The 14,769-nt window shown below is 52.9% G+C and overlaps 6 protein-coding genes across 6 annotated transcripts; 3 read left to right on the forward strand and 3 right to left on the reverse strand.

The window, feature by feature from the left end:
• Window positions 1-1,183: 1,183 nt before the first annotated feature.
• Window positions 1,184-2,561, forward strand: N0V96_006557 (uncharacterized protein; the record flags this gene model as incomplete). The annotated part of the gene is made up of 3 exons (XM_053195019.2): window positions 1,184-1,378; window positions 1,455-1,933; window positions 1,991-2,561. 3 exons carry the CDS (start codon window positions 1,184-1,186, stop codon window positions 2,559-2,561), a joined length of 1,245 nt encoding a protein of 414 aa, XP_053047590.2.
• Window positions 2,562-3,154: 593 nt separating this feature from the next.
• Window positions 3,155-3,961, reverse strand: N0V96_006558 (uncharacterized protein; the record flags this gene model as incomplete). Its single annotated transcript, XM_065757755.1, has 3 exons — window positions 3,155-3,754; window positions 3,838-3,845; window positions 3,958-3,961. 3 exons carry the CDS (start codon window positions 3,959-3,961, stop codon window positions 3,155-3,157), a joined length of 612 nt encoding a protein of 203 aa, XP_065613672.1.
• Window positions 3,962-5,923: 1,962 nt separating this feature from the next.
• N0V96_006559 (uncharacterized protein) lies at window positions 5,924-7,583 on the reverse strand (the record flags this gene model as incomplete). The annotated part of the gene is made up of 3 exons (XM_053195022.2): window positions 5,924-7,255; window positions 7,314-7,481; window positions 7,548-7,583. 3 exons carry the CDS (start codon window positions 7,581-7,583, stop codon window positions 5,924-5,926), a joined length of 1,536 nt encoding a protein of 511 aa, XP_053047593.2.
• A 531-nt stretch (window positions 7,584-8,114) lies between these two features.
• On the forward strand, window positions 8,115-9,935 carry N0V96_006560 (uncharacterized protein; the record flags this gene model as incomplete). The annotated part of the gene is made up of 1 exon (XM_053195023.2): window positions 8,115-9,935. One exon carries the CDS (start codon window positions 8,115-8,117, stop codon window positions 9,933-9,935), a length of 1,821 nt encoding a protein of 606 aa, XP_053047594.2.
• Window positions 9,936-11,062: 1,127 nt separating this feature from the next.
• N0V96_006561 (uncharacterized protein) lies at window positions 11,063-12,353 on the forward strand (the record flags this gene model as incomplete). Its single annotated transcript, XM_065757756.1, has 4 exons — window positions 11,063-11,518; window positions 11,600-11,616; window positions 11,677-12,023; window positions 12,100-12,353. The coding sequence occupies 4 exons, from the start codon at window positions 11,063-11,065 to the stop codon at window positions 12,351-12,353; spliced, it is 1,074 nt and encodes a 357-aa protein (XP_065613673.1).
• A 168-nt stretch (window positions 12,354-12,521) lies between these two features.
• N0V96_006562 (uncharacterized protein) lies at window positions 12,522-14,321 on the reverse strand (the record flags this gene model as incomplete). Its single annotated transcript, XM_065757757.1, has 4 exons — window positions 12,522-12,972; window positions 13,038-13,527; window positions 13,583-14,056; window positions 14,138-14,321. The coding sequence occupies 4 exons, from the start codon at window positions 14,319-14,321 to the stop codon at window positions 12,522-12,524; spliced, it is 1,599 nt and encodes a 532-aa protein (XP_065613674.1).
• Window positions 14,322-14,769: the final 448 nt, after the last annotated feature.

The raw sequence follows: 14,769 nt of genomic DNA on the forward strand, positions 1-14,769 counted from the left end.
GAAATCTCCCGACAACAAAAGCCCCGGGCCGACCAGGGGATATCAACGCTGGGCAGCGACAGAAAAAAGTGTTAGTGGCTCTTGGAGTCTTGAAGAGCCGAAGGAGGGGTGCTAGCCGATGCCCATTCGAGGCACCTCTAAAGTCGGATCCCAGCACCGGGCGAAGCAATCCGGGATGATCCCCATCCAGCCATGTCACTTCGTCCCAGGGCATCGCATAATTCAGTGGAGAACGACGCCGAAATCATGAACGTCGTTCGACCTGCAGAGGCCTGTCATCCTTTGGCCGCTAGCAACCTCGGTCCACAAAGCGTGGAAAAACACTCACTTATTGTGGGCTTTCTTTTCCCTCTTCACTTGGGAAACGAGGCGATCAACATTGCGGCGAGCAATGGCAGTAGCTGCAGTACGAAATAATTCAGGAACGTGCATACATAGACAGGTGAGAGACCAGGGGCCTGCCTGCCTGACATCCCTCGTGGCATCGAAGAATTTACCTCTTTTGTGAACCTTGCAGGTCTATCAGATATCCTTTCCTGTCAGTCCAGTGAGTCCACTCACTCGTTTGCCTCTCCTGTGGATGATCGAGTTCCCTTTTCGGTTGCATATCTCGTTTGACATATATGCGGACTTCTCCTTGGCCGCCGTTTTAGGAATGAAGCAATGGCGGCCGAACGGAGAGTTCCATCAAACCCTCGCATAGTGTTCACCACCCTCCCATGCCTCGCATGTGTTTAACCAAGAACACACGGTCTTCCCTCCCCAGTTTTCCTACCTTTTCGTCATTCCCACGTTGTCCAGGGGCTCGTCTCTTAACAGGCTTCACGTTGTTTTCAGGGGTCAGGGCTATAGGACGGCACTTTCTTGCAGAAGGATTCTGCCCATGCTTCTGGTCGGTACCTGGGCAGAATAAAGTGATCCAGTTGCCCTGCTTTTCCTTATGGAGTTCTCTTGCGAAGCGAACTCGTTCGGACTGAAGAGAGATTGATGAATGCGTGTTGACCCGTCCCCTCCTCTGGCAGTTGATCAGAACCCCCCTTCTTTCTTTTGTTCGAAGCTATCAGATCAGGCTGGGTCCTCTCACCCCCATTCCCGAGAATTTGGTTCCCCCTTCTCCGCGGCATCTGTAGAATTATTCAATACATCGCCGCAGTAGAGTGGAAGGCACTTTACTGACGAAAAGATGTCGACCGACTCGGGTCCGTCACCGTTGCCCGGCCTTCCTGGATACGACCCTCAGAACATTCAGCCATGGACTGTCGAAGTTGTGGTTTCGGTGACCGTTCTGGCCGTACTTGCCGTTGTTCTCCGCCTCATCAGTCGTCAAACGAAGGGTCAGAAGCTGTGGTGGGATGATTACTTGATTGTCTGGTCAATGGTGCGTTTTCCACCAATGTCAAATCTCTGACGACAGATCTCCCTTTTGGGCACGAGTGAAGCTGATGGTGTTGTAGTTATGGAACCTCGTTGTTGTTGGCTTCATCTTCGCGATGCACTCGGTGGGCATGGGACTCCACGCAGACAAGGTCGGCGTCGACAACATCGTGTTGATGGCCAAGTACCTCGTCGTGGCAGAGATTCTCTACGCCTGGAATTTGGGCTGGACCAAGCTCAGTTTGATGTTGATGTACTACCGCATCTTCCACATCCCATTCTTCAAGAAGATGACGTGGTTCGTCATCTCCTTTGTCTTCGCCTGGGTCATTTGCATCACCTTCCTCTTCATCTTTATCTGCGTACCTGTCGAGAAGCTCTGGTATCCCGACATCCCGGGCAGATGCATCAACCAAGTCGCAACCTGGATCGCCAACGCGGCCTCGACTATCTTCACCGATCTTCTCATCTTGTTGCTGCCTCTTCCTCAGGTGTGGAAGCTGCAGCTGCAAAAGGCTGAAAAGATTGCCTTGACCTTCGCCTTTGGTCTCGGTTTCTTGTAAGTGCCTTCTTCCGCAGGAACCACAAGCACTCGGTCTTGCTCACCGTATCACAGCGTTGTCTTCACTTCAGCATATCGAACGAGCGTTCTCTTCACCTACAGTGGCACCGACCCGAGCTACACCCTCGCCCCAACAGTCGGCTGGACCGCCATCGAAATGTCCGCCGGCATTGTCTCCGCCTGCCTGCCCACCATCCGTCCCGCCATGCAGCGTATCGTTCGAGCCTGCGGATTTAAGGGCAGCATGGGCGGCATGTTCCGCAGCACGACGGCGCTGGGCTTCGGCTCTAGCAAGAACAAATCCAACTTCAGCAACGGCATGTCCTCGCAGGACCCACACATGACCAATGGCGGCTCACAAATCACCCGCAATCTCTCGACGACCAAGCACGGCGCCGGCGAAGATGCATTTTATCGCTTGCCAGACGATAACGGCTCCGAGGGCACCAGCCGCCAGCCTACACCTCCTTTGGAGGACTCCAAGTTGAGACCAGACACTACTGGGTTTGGGTACTCGGTTTCGAGTTATCCTGTCAAAGAGAGAGACGACAAGAGCGAGGACGAAATTCCCCTTCACGCCATCCGAGTGCAGAGAGACTTCAAGCATACAACGGAACGAAGCTAAGGGAGAATCGGATTAATTGTATGAGGCTGGGCGCTATAAATAAGGAATTCTGGGCAAAAATGATCATGAGATTTCCGTTGGATGGGAGATCTAGTATTAGCCCCTACCAATCTCTTAATTTTGGTGTATGAGTGATTGTCGATGGTCAAGGGTTATGCGACGGCGTTGAATAGGAAGGAGTAAAGGAAAACCAATCCAAAAGTCGGCTGCTAGTTCACAAAGAAAAGCAGAAAGTAACCAACTACGTCAGGAACGTAACATGGCGACAATGCGCCAATCCTGTCATGGCTAGAAGTATGCATTGATTCAAAATAATATTCCTCACATGACGAGATAACGTGGCTGTATTATTGGAGCCATTCTTCTGATAGACTGAGGCGCGACATCTGATCTGAATTCCAAAGCTCCGACGAATCCATCCGCAAATTCCACCATCTTATTTAGTCACTTTTCTACTTTAGGTGCTTGCAATGTCTTTTGCGATACAGCTATTCCTCTTCCGTTTCTGGCTTTTGGCCGTACACAACATTGCTATACGAAAGTCAGTTCGTAAAGAATCAAATCGACCATCCATTGAGTGGTGAAAACACTTACTAGTGTAGCCATGCATGAGCTTTTCCAGTCCTCAGCTCAGTGCGCACCCCCGTCAGCAATAATAGAACCTCCTCCTTGGTCCAGCCGAGGACGCCACAAAGGAGTCTCAGGGTGAAAGCTTCCAAGCCATCCAGCATTTGAATAAGATTGCACATGCCGATGTCCTTCAGGTGAGGGTCCTTCGCCCAAGGCCCAGCGGGGATTTTGAAAGGTTTGTGGACGATGTTTATCAGGCCGGTGTTCTCCCTCACCAGCGTCTCCAACTTCGGCCCGACCTGTCCATCACGGCCCAGAACCTCGCAGGCTTCCATAAAATAGCCCATCCAGCGAAGGAGCTCTGTGCCTTCAGTTGTTCCGTCATCTGAATAAAGCATGTAATCCCAGTCTTGGAATTCGGCCCAGCCTCCAGGGTTCAAGTTCCTGAAAAATTGTGAGTACTGAAGGTAGACAATATCAAATCTTATCGGGACTTGGACGTACTCGTAGACTCTTCTGACGTAAGTCGGCCAGTCTGCCAAGGCGCCAGCCATGTAACGGCTGAAAATGAAATCGTACTTGTCCTCCCCAATCCATTCACTTTCCACGTCGTCGATCTCGAACTTGACGTTAGGTGGGACCCTGCAACATGGTGTATGGGCTTAGTCGATGGTCAAGAGCAAGCGAATCTAGTGAGTAAACGTACCACGCTGGCTGAATGGCACTCAGGTCATTTCCAAGGATCTGCATCTTTGTTAGAGATCAAAGCGTCAAGAGTTACGCGTATGGGATGTTTCAGTTACCTCTGCGTTTGGAAACAGATCACCCATTTCCATAGCCCCTGCGAAGAAAGAGAAAATGATGAGCCTGGCGTGACATCGACAAGCGCGATCAAAAGTGTAATCACTCACAAATTCCAGTCCCAGTGCCTACATCAAGGATCCGGTGAGTCTTGTGCTCATCAATAGGGGCAAGGAAGAGTCGGTTTCCAATGGTCTTGACCAGTAATGTGTGAACCACATCAAGTCTGTCCATTTCAGTCTACGAGCAACCTTTCGTGTCAGCGTCTATGTGACTGTAAACGGGTCGCTACGAGTGAAAGAATGTACCTCGTCGTTAGGGAACACGTAGGCTGTTTCATCGATTAGCATGAATTGGAGCTTTTGGAAGTATCTCATGTCCCATGACTATGGTATGATCTACTATAAGACCAGTATAGGTGACACGATGCCACATGGGAATTTTACACTCACCGCCAGATCGAAAGGCATGATAACGTCGGCCGTATTCGGTAGGATAATCAACGACGGAAGATGACAATGATGCAGTGTATGAGGAACTACGGAGTGGGCATTAGTACACGTTGCAATTAGAAGCATTCTCTCCATGCAACAGAATATTGCCATGTTGAAGAAGTCGGGGACTGGGGGCTTCAATACATTCTGTCATCGATGGTCGATGCATCATCCTAATGAATTGATTAGCCTCTGACTTTGTGCTGTGGAAAGCGGATTCTATCGAAGCAGATGAACGTACAGTTGTTCCGTCGTCAATCTCAATCGTGGCCGGGGTCTCGGCATCCTCGGGAGGAGACTGGGGGGCTGGCGTCGCTCCTGTGCTCGCCGCAGATGCTGGAGTGGCTGCTGGTGGTGTTGCTGCCGTTGCCACTGGCGTTACTACTGCTGGGCTAGTCGCAGACGCTGGCCCGGCGGGGGAAGCGGCCGACTTTGGCGGTGAATTCGGCGTCTTAGGGGACTTCGCTGACTTAGGAGAGCCTGTCGGCGGGCTTGCCGTTGCTTTGGGAGTTGAGTCCGCCATGATTATTGGCGACCGAGATCAACGTGTTGGCCTTTGCTACGGAGTTGAAGCACACACATCGTCGCAAGATGGTCGCGAGAGCGACTGGAGATGTCGCGGGGTTTTGTAAAGCCACGGATAACAGGCAAACCCCCGCAGCTTGGCAGAATTCGATGTCGTTGGTCATGTTGGAACCAACTGCATTGTTCGATATTCTTATGCGAGCCGCATGCGGACTAGAGCGTGCAGAAGACCGACCTCCTTCCACAGTTGTTTGCTTCCTCGTAGGTGGGCTGTTTATCCGCCCACAATACGAAACGACACCCGGAGTTCCACAGCCTCGAAAGTTGCGTTGCTGCTCGTCTGAACACTACTAACTCCCATCATCATGGCTAACGATGATAGCTTGGATGACCCTGGACCCTCCAGATCCCTTAGAACCATCAGCTAGAATCTTGAAAAACTTCAAGCCTTTCAACAACGTGTGGGCATCGTTGAACTGGAGCAGAGTTTGAAGAGCAACCAGCATTATCACCTCTACCCCACCCAGTCTCTAGTTCGGAGAGACAACGCCAAGTGGGGGAAAGGGATCAACGGCCGTTTAACCATCCACCCTCTTGGGCCCTTGGCTTCGTGTATCGGACTTGTGAATGCTAAAAATCTCAGACAGGTTGCTAGAGACAGGTCATATACTTAGGTTTAGCGATGTTCAAGTGCTCTTGATGCGTGAAGTATAGATTGTCCCACTAGCCCCGGTGGGGATATCATCAATCGCCCTCATGTCCGTGACTACCAACAGGGAACTACGATAGGGTCCTACCCGTTCCGGGCAGCGTAATGCGATTCAAACTGTGACTAGCTCCAGGATATAATGCACAATCCACTGTCCAAATTTTTTTTTTTTTTGAAGTAACGGATTGTAAATTAGCCAACAATGCTGGCTAAGGTCGGATCCACTTGCACATGAATGGCTAAAGACTCGGGAGCCCAATGGTCTATTTTGCGGGCAGAGGTTGAAACTCATTCACCCACTGGTTTCTCGGCTTGCTGAGAGTGCTCTTACCACGCCGCAAGAAATTGCCATATCCCATATCGCTAACGATACCGCTGCCGTCGCGGTCCCAAACCACCTTGCCGCGCAGGACGGTGAAGCGCGGCCAGTTGTGGAACTTCATCCCCTCGAAAGGAGAGTAATCAATGTCGTGATGCAACATCGAGTTCTCCAACACGAAGGGTTCTATCTTTGCAGAGCCCGTCCCGCCGTTGGCGGCAACTTGCTCAGTAGTGGGGTACCAAATGACAAAGTCGGCATCATATCCCGCTGCAATCGCGCCCTTGGTGTCTCCCAATCCATAAAGCTTTGCCGGGTTCGTCGCAGTGACCTCGACAAACTTCTGCGGCGTCACTCTACCCGACAACACCCCGCCCTCGAATAGCAGCGGCAGTCGCGTTTCCACGCCGGGAAGCCCATTGGGAACCTGGTCGTACCTCATCGAGCCATCTTCCTTGCCCAAGCCCGCCTTTTTGCCGTCGGGATGATCATATTTACTCGGAGCGTGATCTGAGCTGAACGTCGTAAACGTACCGTTGGCGATACCAGCCCACATAGCGTCCAAGTCCATGCGGTCCTCGCGCAGCGGCGGACTGCAGATATGCTTCGCGCCGGAGAATTCATCAGTGGCCGGGTGAGACGGCTTCAGGGCATCGGCTGTGAGATAGAGGTAATGGGGGCACGTCTCCGCGTGGATAGGCAGAAGTCTTGTCTGCGCGCTCCTGACGTGCGCGGTAGAGGTCTTGGACGACATGTGGACGATGAGAATGGGGATATCAGAGAGCTCGGCAAGTGCGATGATGCGGTACGTTGCTTCATCTTCGGCGATGTTAGGCCGGCTGATAGCGTGATAGTACGGAGCCGTGAGTTTCTGCTCTGCAAGGCGGGCTGTGATCCAGGTGATCATGTCGCTGTTTTCGGCGTGGACCATGGTCGTCATGCCCAGGTTCCTGGTAGCCATCATGACATCTAGGATTTCGCCGTCTTTGAGTTGCAGAGGCTCGTAGGTCATGTACAGCTTGACGGAGGTAATACCCTCGCTAACAAAGAATGGAAGCTCATCGCGAAGGATGGTGGGGGTTGGATTTGTGAGAATGATGTGAAAGCCATAGTCGCAATACGACTTGCCCCTGGAGCGTGAGTGATAGTCATCTACGACTGGATGAAGAGACTGGTGGGTGCGTTCCTGGGTAGCGAAGGCGATGATCGTTGTTGTGCCTCCTGCAATCGCTGATCTAGTGCCGGTCTCAAAGTTGTCTCCTGTTGGAGAGTTATCCTGATACTGAGTTAGACTGGGGGGTTGTGTTTGAAAATCGAGTATACTGTTTTCTCACCTGGTCAAGGTGTACGTGGGAATCCACGCCGCCCGGCATGACGAAGCCATGTTGTGCATCTATCACTGTCTTGGCCGAAAAAAGAGACTTAAGGTCCTGGCCTACAGCTAAGATTTTGCCGTCGCGGACCACGATATCTTGTCGCGTGTGGACATCAGATGCCGTCACCTATGTGTTGTTGCATCAGTCGTCTGGCCAATGGGTTCATGGGCACAACATGATTCATGTACTCACCACTGTGGCATTCTCAATGATGAGATCAACCTCCATGTTGCTTTAGTGTGCTAAGAAAGCAAAAGTGTCTCAGTGTGCTAAAAACGAGTTTTACGGCGTTTGAACAACAATGAACTTCGCTTCAGTAATTCGTAAAGTTGCCTCAATCCGTTCTTGAGTTTCCCTTACCACCATAGGCGGTATCTACAGAGTCATTGACGACATCTACACTGGCTGTAGACTTGATAACGCTGTTCTTGCGAAGAATAAATAGGCCTATCTGAGATAAAGATAGGCAGACACGGCAAACTGCCCGACGGCCTATCGGCGCTTATCGCCCACAACTTAGACTACCTCAGGGACATGGAGCTGCAGGGAATAGGACGGACTACGGAGTATTACACGCTGATCCCAGTGCATGAGGGGTAGACTCAGCACCACTTTATTGGAGATTCGGAGAAGAGCTCAGCGATTTCTCGTGATGAAAAGAATAAGTTTGGACTGAAGTTTGCATAGTTGAAGGAAAAGGGGAAAGCTGAGAACATAGCAACTTGACAGCTGCACGAGAAAATCAGAGAATCATCAGCAATGCCATCACGAAAGCTTCGCGTGGCTGCGGCCCAGATGGGCGCAACGCATTACAGCGACCCCCGACCCAAGACACTGAATCGCATGATATCACTTCTTGAAGACGCAGCCGCAAAGGGAGCACAGCTGGTTCTCTTCCCCGAAGCCGCCTTCACAACCTTCTTTCCCCGGCATCTGCTCAACGACCCCTCGGAACTCGACTCCTTCTTCGAGCACGGCGATGTAGCGACTCAGCCGCAGACAAAGCCGCTATTCGATAAGGCCAACCAACTGGGCGTCGACATCTCGGTCGGCTTTGCCGAAAAGGCCGACAATGGCGAAACCTTCAACTCCTGCATCTACTACCACGCGAAGAGCGGCTCCATCCTCTCAAAATACCGCAAGGTTCATCTCCCGGGCGACTTTGAGCCTTTTGCGGATCCGGACGCTACCAACCAGCTCGAGAAGCGCTACTTCAAGCCCGGAGACCTTGGCTTCAATGCCTTCCGGGTACCCGATCTGAGGGAGCCGGAGGCGGCGCCGGAGCGCGGGGACCCCATTTTCGGCATGATGATCTGTAATGACAGGAGATGGGCCGAAAGCTGGCGCGTCTTGGGTCTGCAGGGCGTCGAGGTCGTGCTCTGCGGCTACAACACGGCCGGCTTCGCGCCGCATCTCTGGGGGACCAGCGCCAGCATGGATCCGGACGAGGCGCGGAGCAAGGCACTTTTCCATCACAAGTTGGTGATGCAGGCTCATAGTTACACCAACGCCTGTTTCAGCATCAGCGCTGCGAGGTGTGGTCTCGATGACGGGAAGTACGACCTCATTGGCGGTAGCTGCATTACAGGTCCGGAGGGCGAGCTCATCGCAGAGGCATCTACGACGGAGGATGAGGTCGTCTATGCGGAAATTGACCTGGCTGAGTGCCGGCCGGGCAAGGAGCGCACATTTGACTTTGCTAGACATCGTCGCGTGGAGCATTATTCTCGCATCACAGAACAAACGGGCGTCGTGGAACCTCCCAAACTCTCATCCTCAGCCGAGTACCACAACGGAGCTGCAAGCAATGGCATCACGCCCCCAAAGACTCAAAAGAAGGTTCGCATCCTCCTCATCAACCCAAACAGCACCCGTGCCATGACCGACGCCTGCGTCGCCATGGTCGAGAGCCAATTACCCCCAGACGTCCTCGTCACAGGCTTCACGGCGCCCAGGCCGGCGCCCTCAGCCATCGAAGGCAGCTTCGACAACGTAATGTCCGCCGCGGCTGCCGCTCGCGCCGTCCTGCCCCTGGCGGCGACCCATGATGCCGTCTTAGTGGCGTGCTACTCCGACCACGCCCTAATCCGCATGCTTCGTGAAGAACTCCCTCGCCAGCCCGTCATCGGGATCATGGAGGCCTCGCTTTTCGCGGCGCGGACGCTGGGCGGGCGGTTTGGGCTCATAGCCGTGAGCGAGCGGTCCAAAGTATTGCATGAGGATAGCATCCACCACTACGGCTTCTCAACGTCCTGCGCTGGCGTGGTCTCGTGTAAGCTGGGTGTGCTGGACCTGCACGAGAAAAGCCAGGATGAAGTCATGGGAATCATGGCAGCCGTCGGGAAGAAGCTGGTGGAGGAGAAGGGGGCCGATGTGTTACTTCTGGGGTGCGCGGGTATGACGCCGCTCAAGGCGGCCGTGGAGGCGGCTGTCGGGGACGGGGTGCAGGTTGTTGACGGCGTGTTGGCCGGGGTACATCATCTTGTTGGGTTAGTTAGAATGGGCGGTGCCACAGCTAAGAGGGGCGTCTACAAGAGCTCCGGTGACGGACGAAAGGCGAGAGGACAGGATTGGATTTAGTTTCTAAAGTTGGCCGCGGGAATAAGAACATGAGCTTGAATGGAATAAATATCAGCCGAAGCTTTATCACTCACACACCATGGAGCTTGTTGCTATCGAAATGCAGGGTTGTTTTGCTAATGATCCAATCGGCCAACGCCCCGTTATCAGAGTCCGATAGTTTGCAGATCAACTCAGAGTCTCAACCAACATGGAATCCTGGGGAGACGCGGGGAACGAAGTCCGCAACGACATCAAGTTTCTTAACATGCTTTCCATCTTTGAAAACACACCATGGAGATCAACTTGAACGGCCAGACCAAAAAGAGTAGTAGGAACAGTCATCCTTGCGACTTTTGCCGTTACAAGCGCGCAGCTTGCTTGGTGCACGAAGACACGCCGCCATGTGAGCTCTGCCGTCGATTAGGAAAAGAGTGCACATTTGTTGGGGGCCCTAATAAGAGGAGACGGCTATCCGAGCGGCGGCAAAGCGGCTCGAGCGATGGAATACGGAGTCCCCCTCACCGACATGATCGAGCTGCCTCCGGAGCAGAAGGGAGGTTCCCGTCTGCGGAAGTTTCGCCCGTTGCCGATTCCATCTTCGTGAGAGGGCTTATGGACTCTGCGAGCCCGATATCACCACACGCAGCGTCTTCGCCAGATGTTCCACGTCGAGAAAATGTCTTCGTACCGTCGTCGCTGGATGCGGACCCCGATTATAACGCTCAAGTGATTGGCCTCAGCGGTGAATCGGACCCGTACCTGCTGAACCTGTATCACTTCGACGATAGAGACGAATGCACGTTTCAGCAACTCCGCATCAGGAATATGGGCCCTGAAGATGGGGTTCCCATTCAATTCATGCTGCAGCGAAACTCACAAGCAAGTAAAGCGCAACCAGGCGGGCTGGGAGCTACCGCGGCGGACCTCAGGGGCGAGGTCTCGAGCTTGGTCTCTGAGAACGTTGGCCAAAGGCTCATCACCCTGTAAGGATCTCACCAAACCCTTGCATACTCAATTAAGACATGTATGAGGTCGGAATGAAGTCCCGTCTGACCTGTTACAGTTTCTGGAAATACGTTCAACCTTACTTTCCAGTCGTATCCAAAGAAAACACCATCCAAAATCTCAATGGCAGCCCCTCTGCAATGCCAATATGTCTCCTCGCCGCAATCTACGGCCATGCCCTCCCCTTCTGCGTCTTCGATGACATTCTTTGCGTAGATGTCGACACTCTCCCCTCAGCGGACCACCTCTTCAGACTAGCTTGGATGTCCGCCCTCTCCGAGTTCCACACCCCGTCCCTCGCCACCGTACAAACGATGCTTCTTATGATCCAGCGGCGGCCAACGAACAAGCACGTTGCCGATACGCCGTTCAAGTGGACCATGCTCGCGGACACTGTGGCGCTTGCCCAGTGTCTGGGGCTTAATCTGGATCCGTCGGATTGGGCGATTCCGAGCTGGGAGAAGAGGTTGCGGCGGAGGCTTGCTTGGGCGGTGTATGTCCAGGACAGGTGGCTGAGCCTCAACTTTGGCAGGAGTTCGCACATTCAGGAGTGCGACTGGGATGTCTCACAACTTGGGCCGGATGATTTTGGTGATGTTTGTGGTTGTGAGGGTGAAAGGCCCTTGGTGTGTAGGCATTTTCTGCACTTGGCCTCTCTAACTGAGATTGTGTCCAAGATCCAACAAAACATGTTGTGAGTTGCATCCAAATACAGAGTCCCTGCTCTGTTATTGGTGCTTACTGACCATTGTAGCTCCATCAAAGCCACCAGAGCTCTCTCCAAGTCTCTCGAAACAACTTTCGAAGTTGCCCGGCCCTTAAGGATTGAGCTTGCAGAATGGCTGCAAACCCGACCCGACGTAGGGGAACAGCCCTCGGCATCTCTGCCAGAATGCGGCCTAGACGGAAACGGTAGTCTGAAGCTCGCTTATATCACTGCAAAGATTGCTGTTTTCAAAGCCCTTCTCCGACCCAAAAGCATCGAAGTCCCGACCGAGGCCCGCACGGCGTTGCGCACCGGCTCAATGACTATCGCCCGAGAGATGCACGACTTTCTCGCGAAACTAGAGGCTCATCATCTCGAAGCTTTCTGGCATTCATGTAAGCGTTGACCCAGCGTTCACAGGAGACGTGTGCGTTCCCCGGAACTATCCGCTGGATAGCTGACCATGGCTAGATTCCCGCGTCAACTTTGCCATTGCGAGCAACTTTATCGTCTTGCTCTTCGCTCTTTCTCCCACACTATCGGAAGCTGAAGACGCCCTTGCTCTTTTGATTCAATGGAGGGGCCTATTGCGGATCAAGTCGAGAAGCTGCGACTTATTGAACTTGAGCCTGTTGAGACTTGATGCCATCTTCGTGGCTGGACTGGGCAAGCTGATTGAATTAACACCCGCAGCAGCCGAGGCAGCTCTGAACCGGGGCTTGTAACAATGGGCTATTTCATATGTATGATTTACGACCAAGCCCGCGACAATTCTCCGCGGGAACTACAATGAACTAGGCCAGGCACTGAGCTCAAAGCACGTGGTCCGAACAACACTGAATAATGACTTGTCTTCAGCGAAAATCAATGATAATGAAAATCTAAGGTCTACCTCATCCCATCTTCACATCTTGGTCTTTCCCTTCCAAGCCTTTCTCCGAACCAATCGAATCCTCCACCGTGGGATATCCGTCAACGTACAATTGCTCCCGGCTGTCGTCCACGGGGAATGGCTTGATTTTCCAACACACCCAATACGTGAAGCTCGCCACCAGGGTACTGACAAGCCAACTCAAGCTGTAGAGATAGATGGCCCCCTTAGGAACCCCTTTGGCCCCACAAGCAGCCGCAAGACCAGGCATGTTTGGAATAATGGCAAAGATGAAGGCGATAACCGCCCGGGAGTTGACGCCAAAGGTATAGTAGTGTATGCCCCGCGGATCAAAGAGGGATGATACTGCCATTGTACGCTTGCGGCAGATCCAAAAGTCGGTGATGATGATGCCGGCGATGGCGCCTAGGAAGAGAGAGTATCCACCAAGGAAAGAGGAGAAGGATTTGGCACTGCGAAACGGATCAAAGGTTAGCATGAAGGCTCGGCTATTGAACAATTCACACCGACAACTCACCTGTACTGGATATACCAAGGCACGGCACATACGCCAAACACGGCGCAGATGTACGCTCCACGCCTGTTATTGATGTACTTTGGAAACCATAGTGCCAAATCATTGCTGAAAGAGACGCTATTGGCGCTGATATTCGTGCCAATCACGGCAAACGCCCAACAGAGACCCGCGAAGAACTGAGCAGCGCGGTTGTCCCACAACCGTGCGACTTCCAGGGGATTCCAGGTCACCTTGCCGTAGATCACTTCAGAGGCGCTGCTTACAGTCGCACCTAGCACACCACACATCGTGACTAAGACGCACAGGCCGACGGCTTGCGTCCAGAAGACTTGTCGGGGCTCCTTTGCATAGCGTGTGAAGTCAGGCATGTTGAGGGCGAGTGTTGCTTTGGGACCAATGGCGCTGGTGACGCATTGGAAGAATACGACGATGGCGGGGGTGCCGTCCTTGATGAGGGTTGGCTTTGAGAATGTCGGGCCGAAACCCTTGCCTGGGAATAAGTCAGATAAGTTTCCCTTGAATCTGTCTGCGTTCGGGGCGCATACCAGCAACGATGGCCCAAATGAATAACGTCAACCCAAAGATTGGCATAATTACAGTCTTGACCATGAACATGTACCTCAAACTGCTCACATGCAACCAAAGCAGTGGCAACTGAACGATGATGAACAAGAAAAAGCACAGCAGCTCGGAGCTGGTGACGTGTGCGCTTTCGGCAAGGTGGTTCGGGAAATTATTGAATGATGGCCAGATGGCGGAGATCATGACCTGCAGACACTGCCCACCCTGAAATGACTGGGTGCCAAACCAGATACAGGCGACGACGCCGCGAACGAAGACGGCGCCATAGGAGCCTCGGAGACCAAATGAGGCTCTGGTGAAGACTGGGAAGTTGATGCCAAAGATGCAGCCAACGTAGCCGTCTAGCATTGCCGGGATGCAGACTAATACGTGACCGATGAAGACTGCAAGGATTGCAAGACCTGGGTTCAGGCCTTTTGTGACAGAGGTTGAAGAGACTGTTGTGATTGAGGACGAATGTTAGCAGACGTTTCGGGTTACCAGGTTGTATCCCAGCATGAGACTATGGGAACACTTACCTTGATACATCGAGATCGAAAAGGCTTCTGCGATCCAGAAGCCGAGCAAACTCGGCCAGCCCCAGGTGCGCTCCGGCGAGCCCATCGGAATAGGGTCCATGTCCTTGTTCGAGAGCCGGCCTCCCTCCGTGCCGAGGTCGGCGCTCTCGGAGCGGAGCTCCAAGCGCTTCCGTAGACCCATCATTGCAGCGACTGATGTGTGTGTAACCGCAGGTGATTCTCGAGTCTCGACTACCGACACGTGAGCTTCACTTTTAGGAGAAAAGGGAAGGTCAGGGCGATCAATGGCACAATTGGAGTTGCTAATTGTGCGTGCGGGGAGCCGGAATAAACGATGTCTAATTACTTTTACGTTGTTGCGCATCCGGTCTCATTTCAAAGACGAGGCTTATCAGATTCCCTTTCCTTTCAGCTATCCTGCTATCGTCGTTGCCGAGCGCCATGGTCGTGCGATTTCCGGATGCGTGCCACGCCCATAATGTTTGTGATAGGCACGCGATAGGCGTGGGTTGTTATCAGTCCGATTATCGGGGATATCATTGGCCTATCCTTTTCTGGTGTTGCGTTACTCCAACAAGGCCTATGGTAAGCGCTGCATAATCTAATCGGTTGATCACCGTCAGCATAGTTCA

Source organism: Colletotrichum fioriniae (genome assembly GCF_027942845.1).
Source record: "Colletotrichum fioriniae strain IMI 355084 chromosome Unknown scaffold_7, whole genome shotgun sequence".
NCBI classification, from domain to species: Eukaryota; Fungi; Ascomycota; class Sordariomycetes; order Glomerellales; family Glomerellaceae; genus Colletotrichum; species Colletotrichum fioriniae.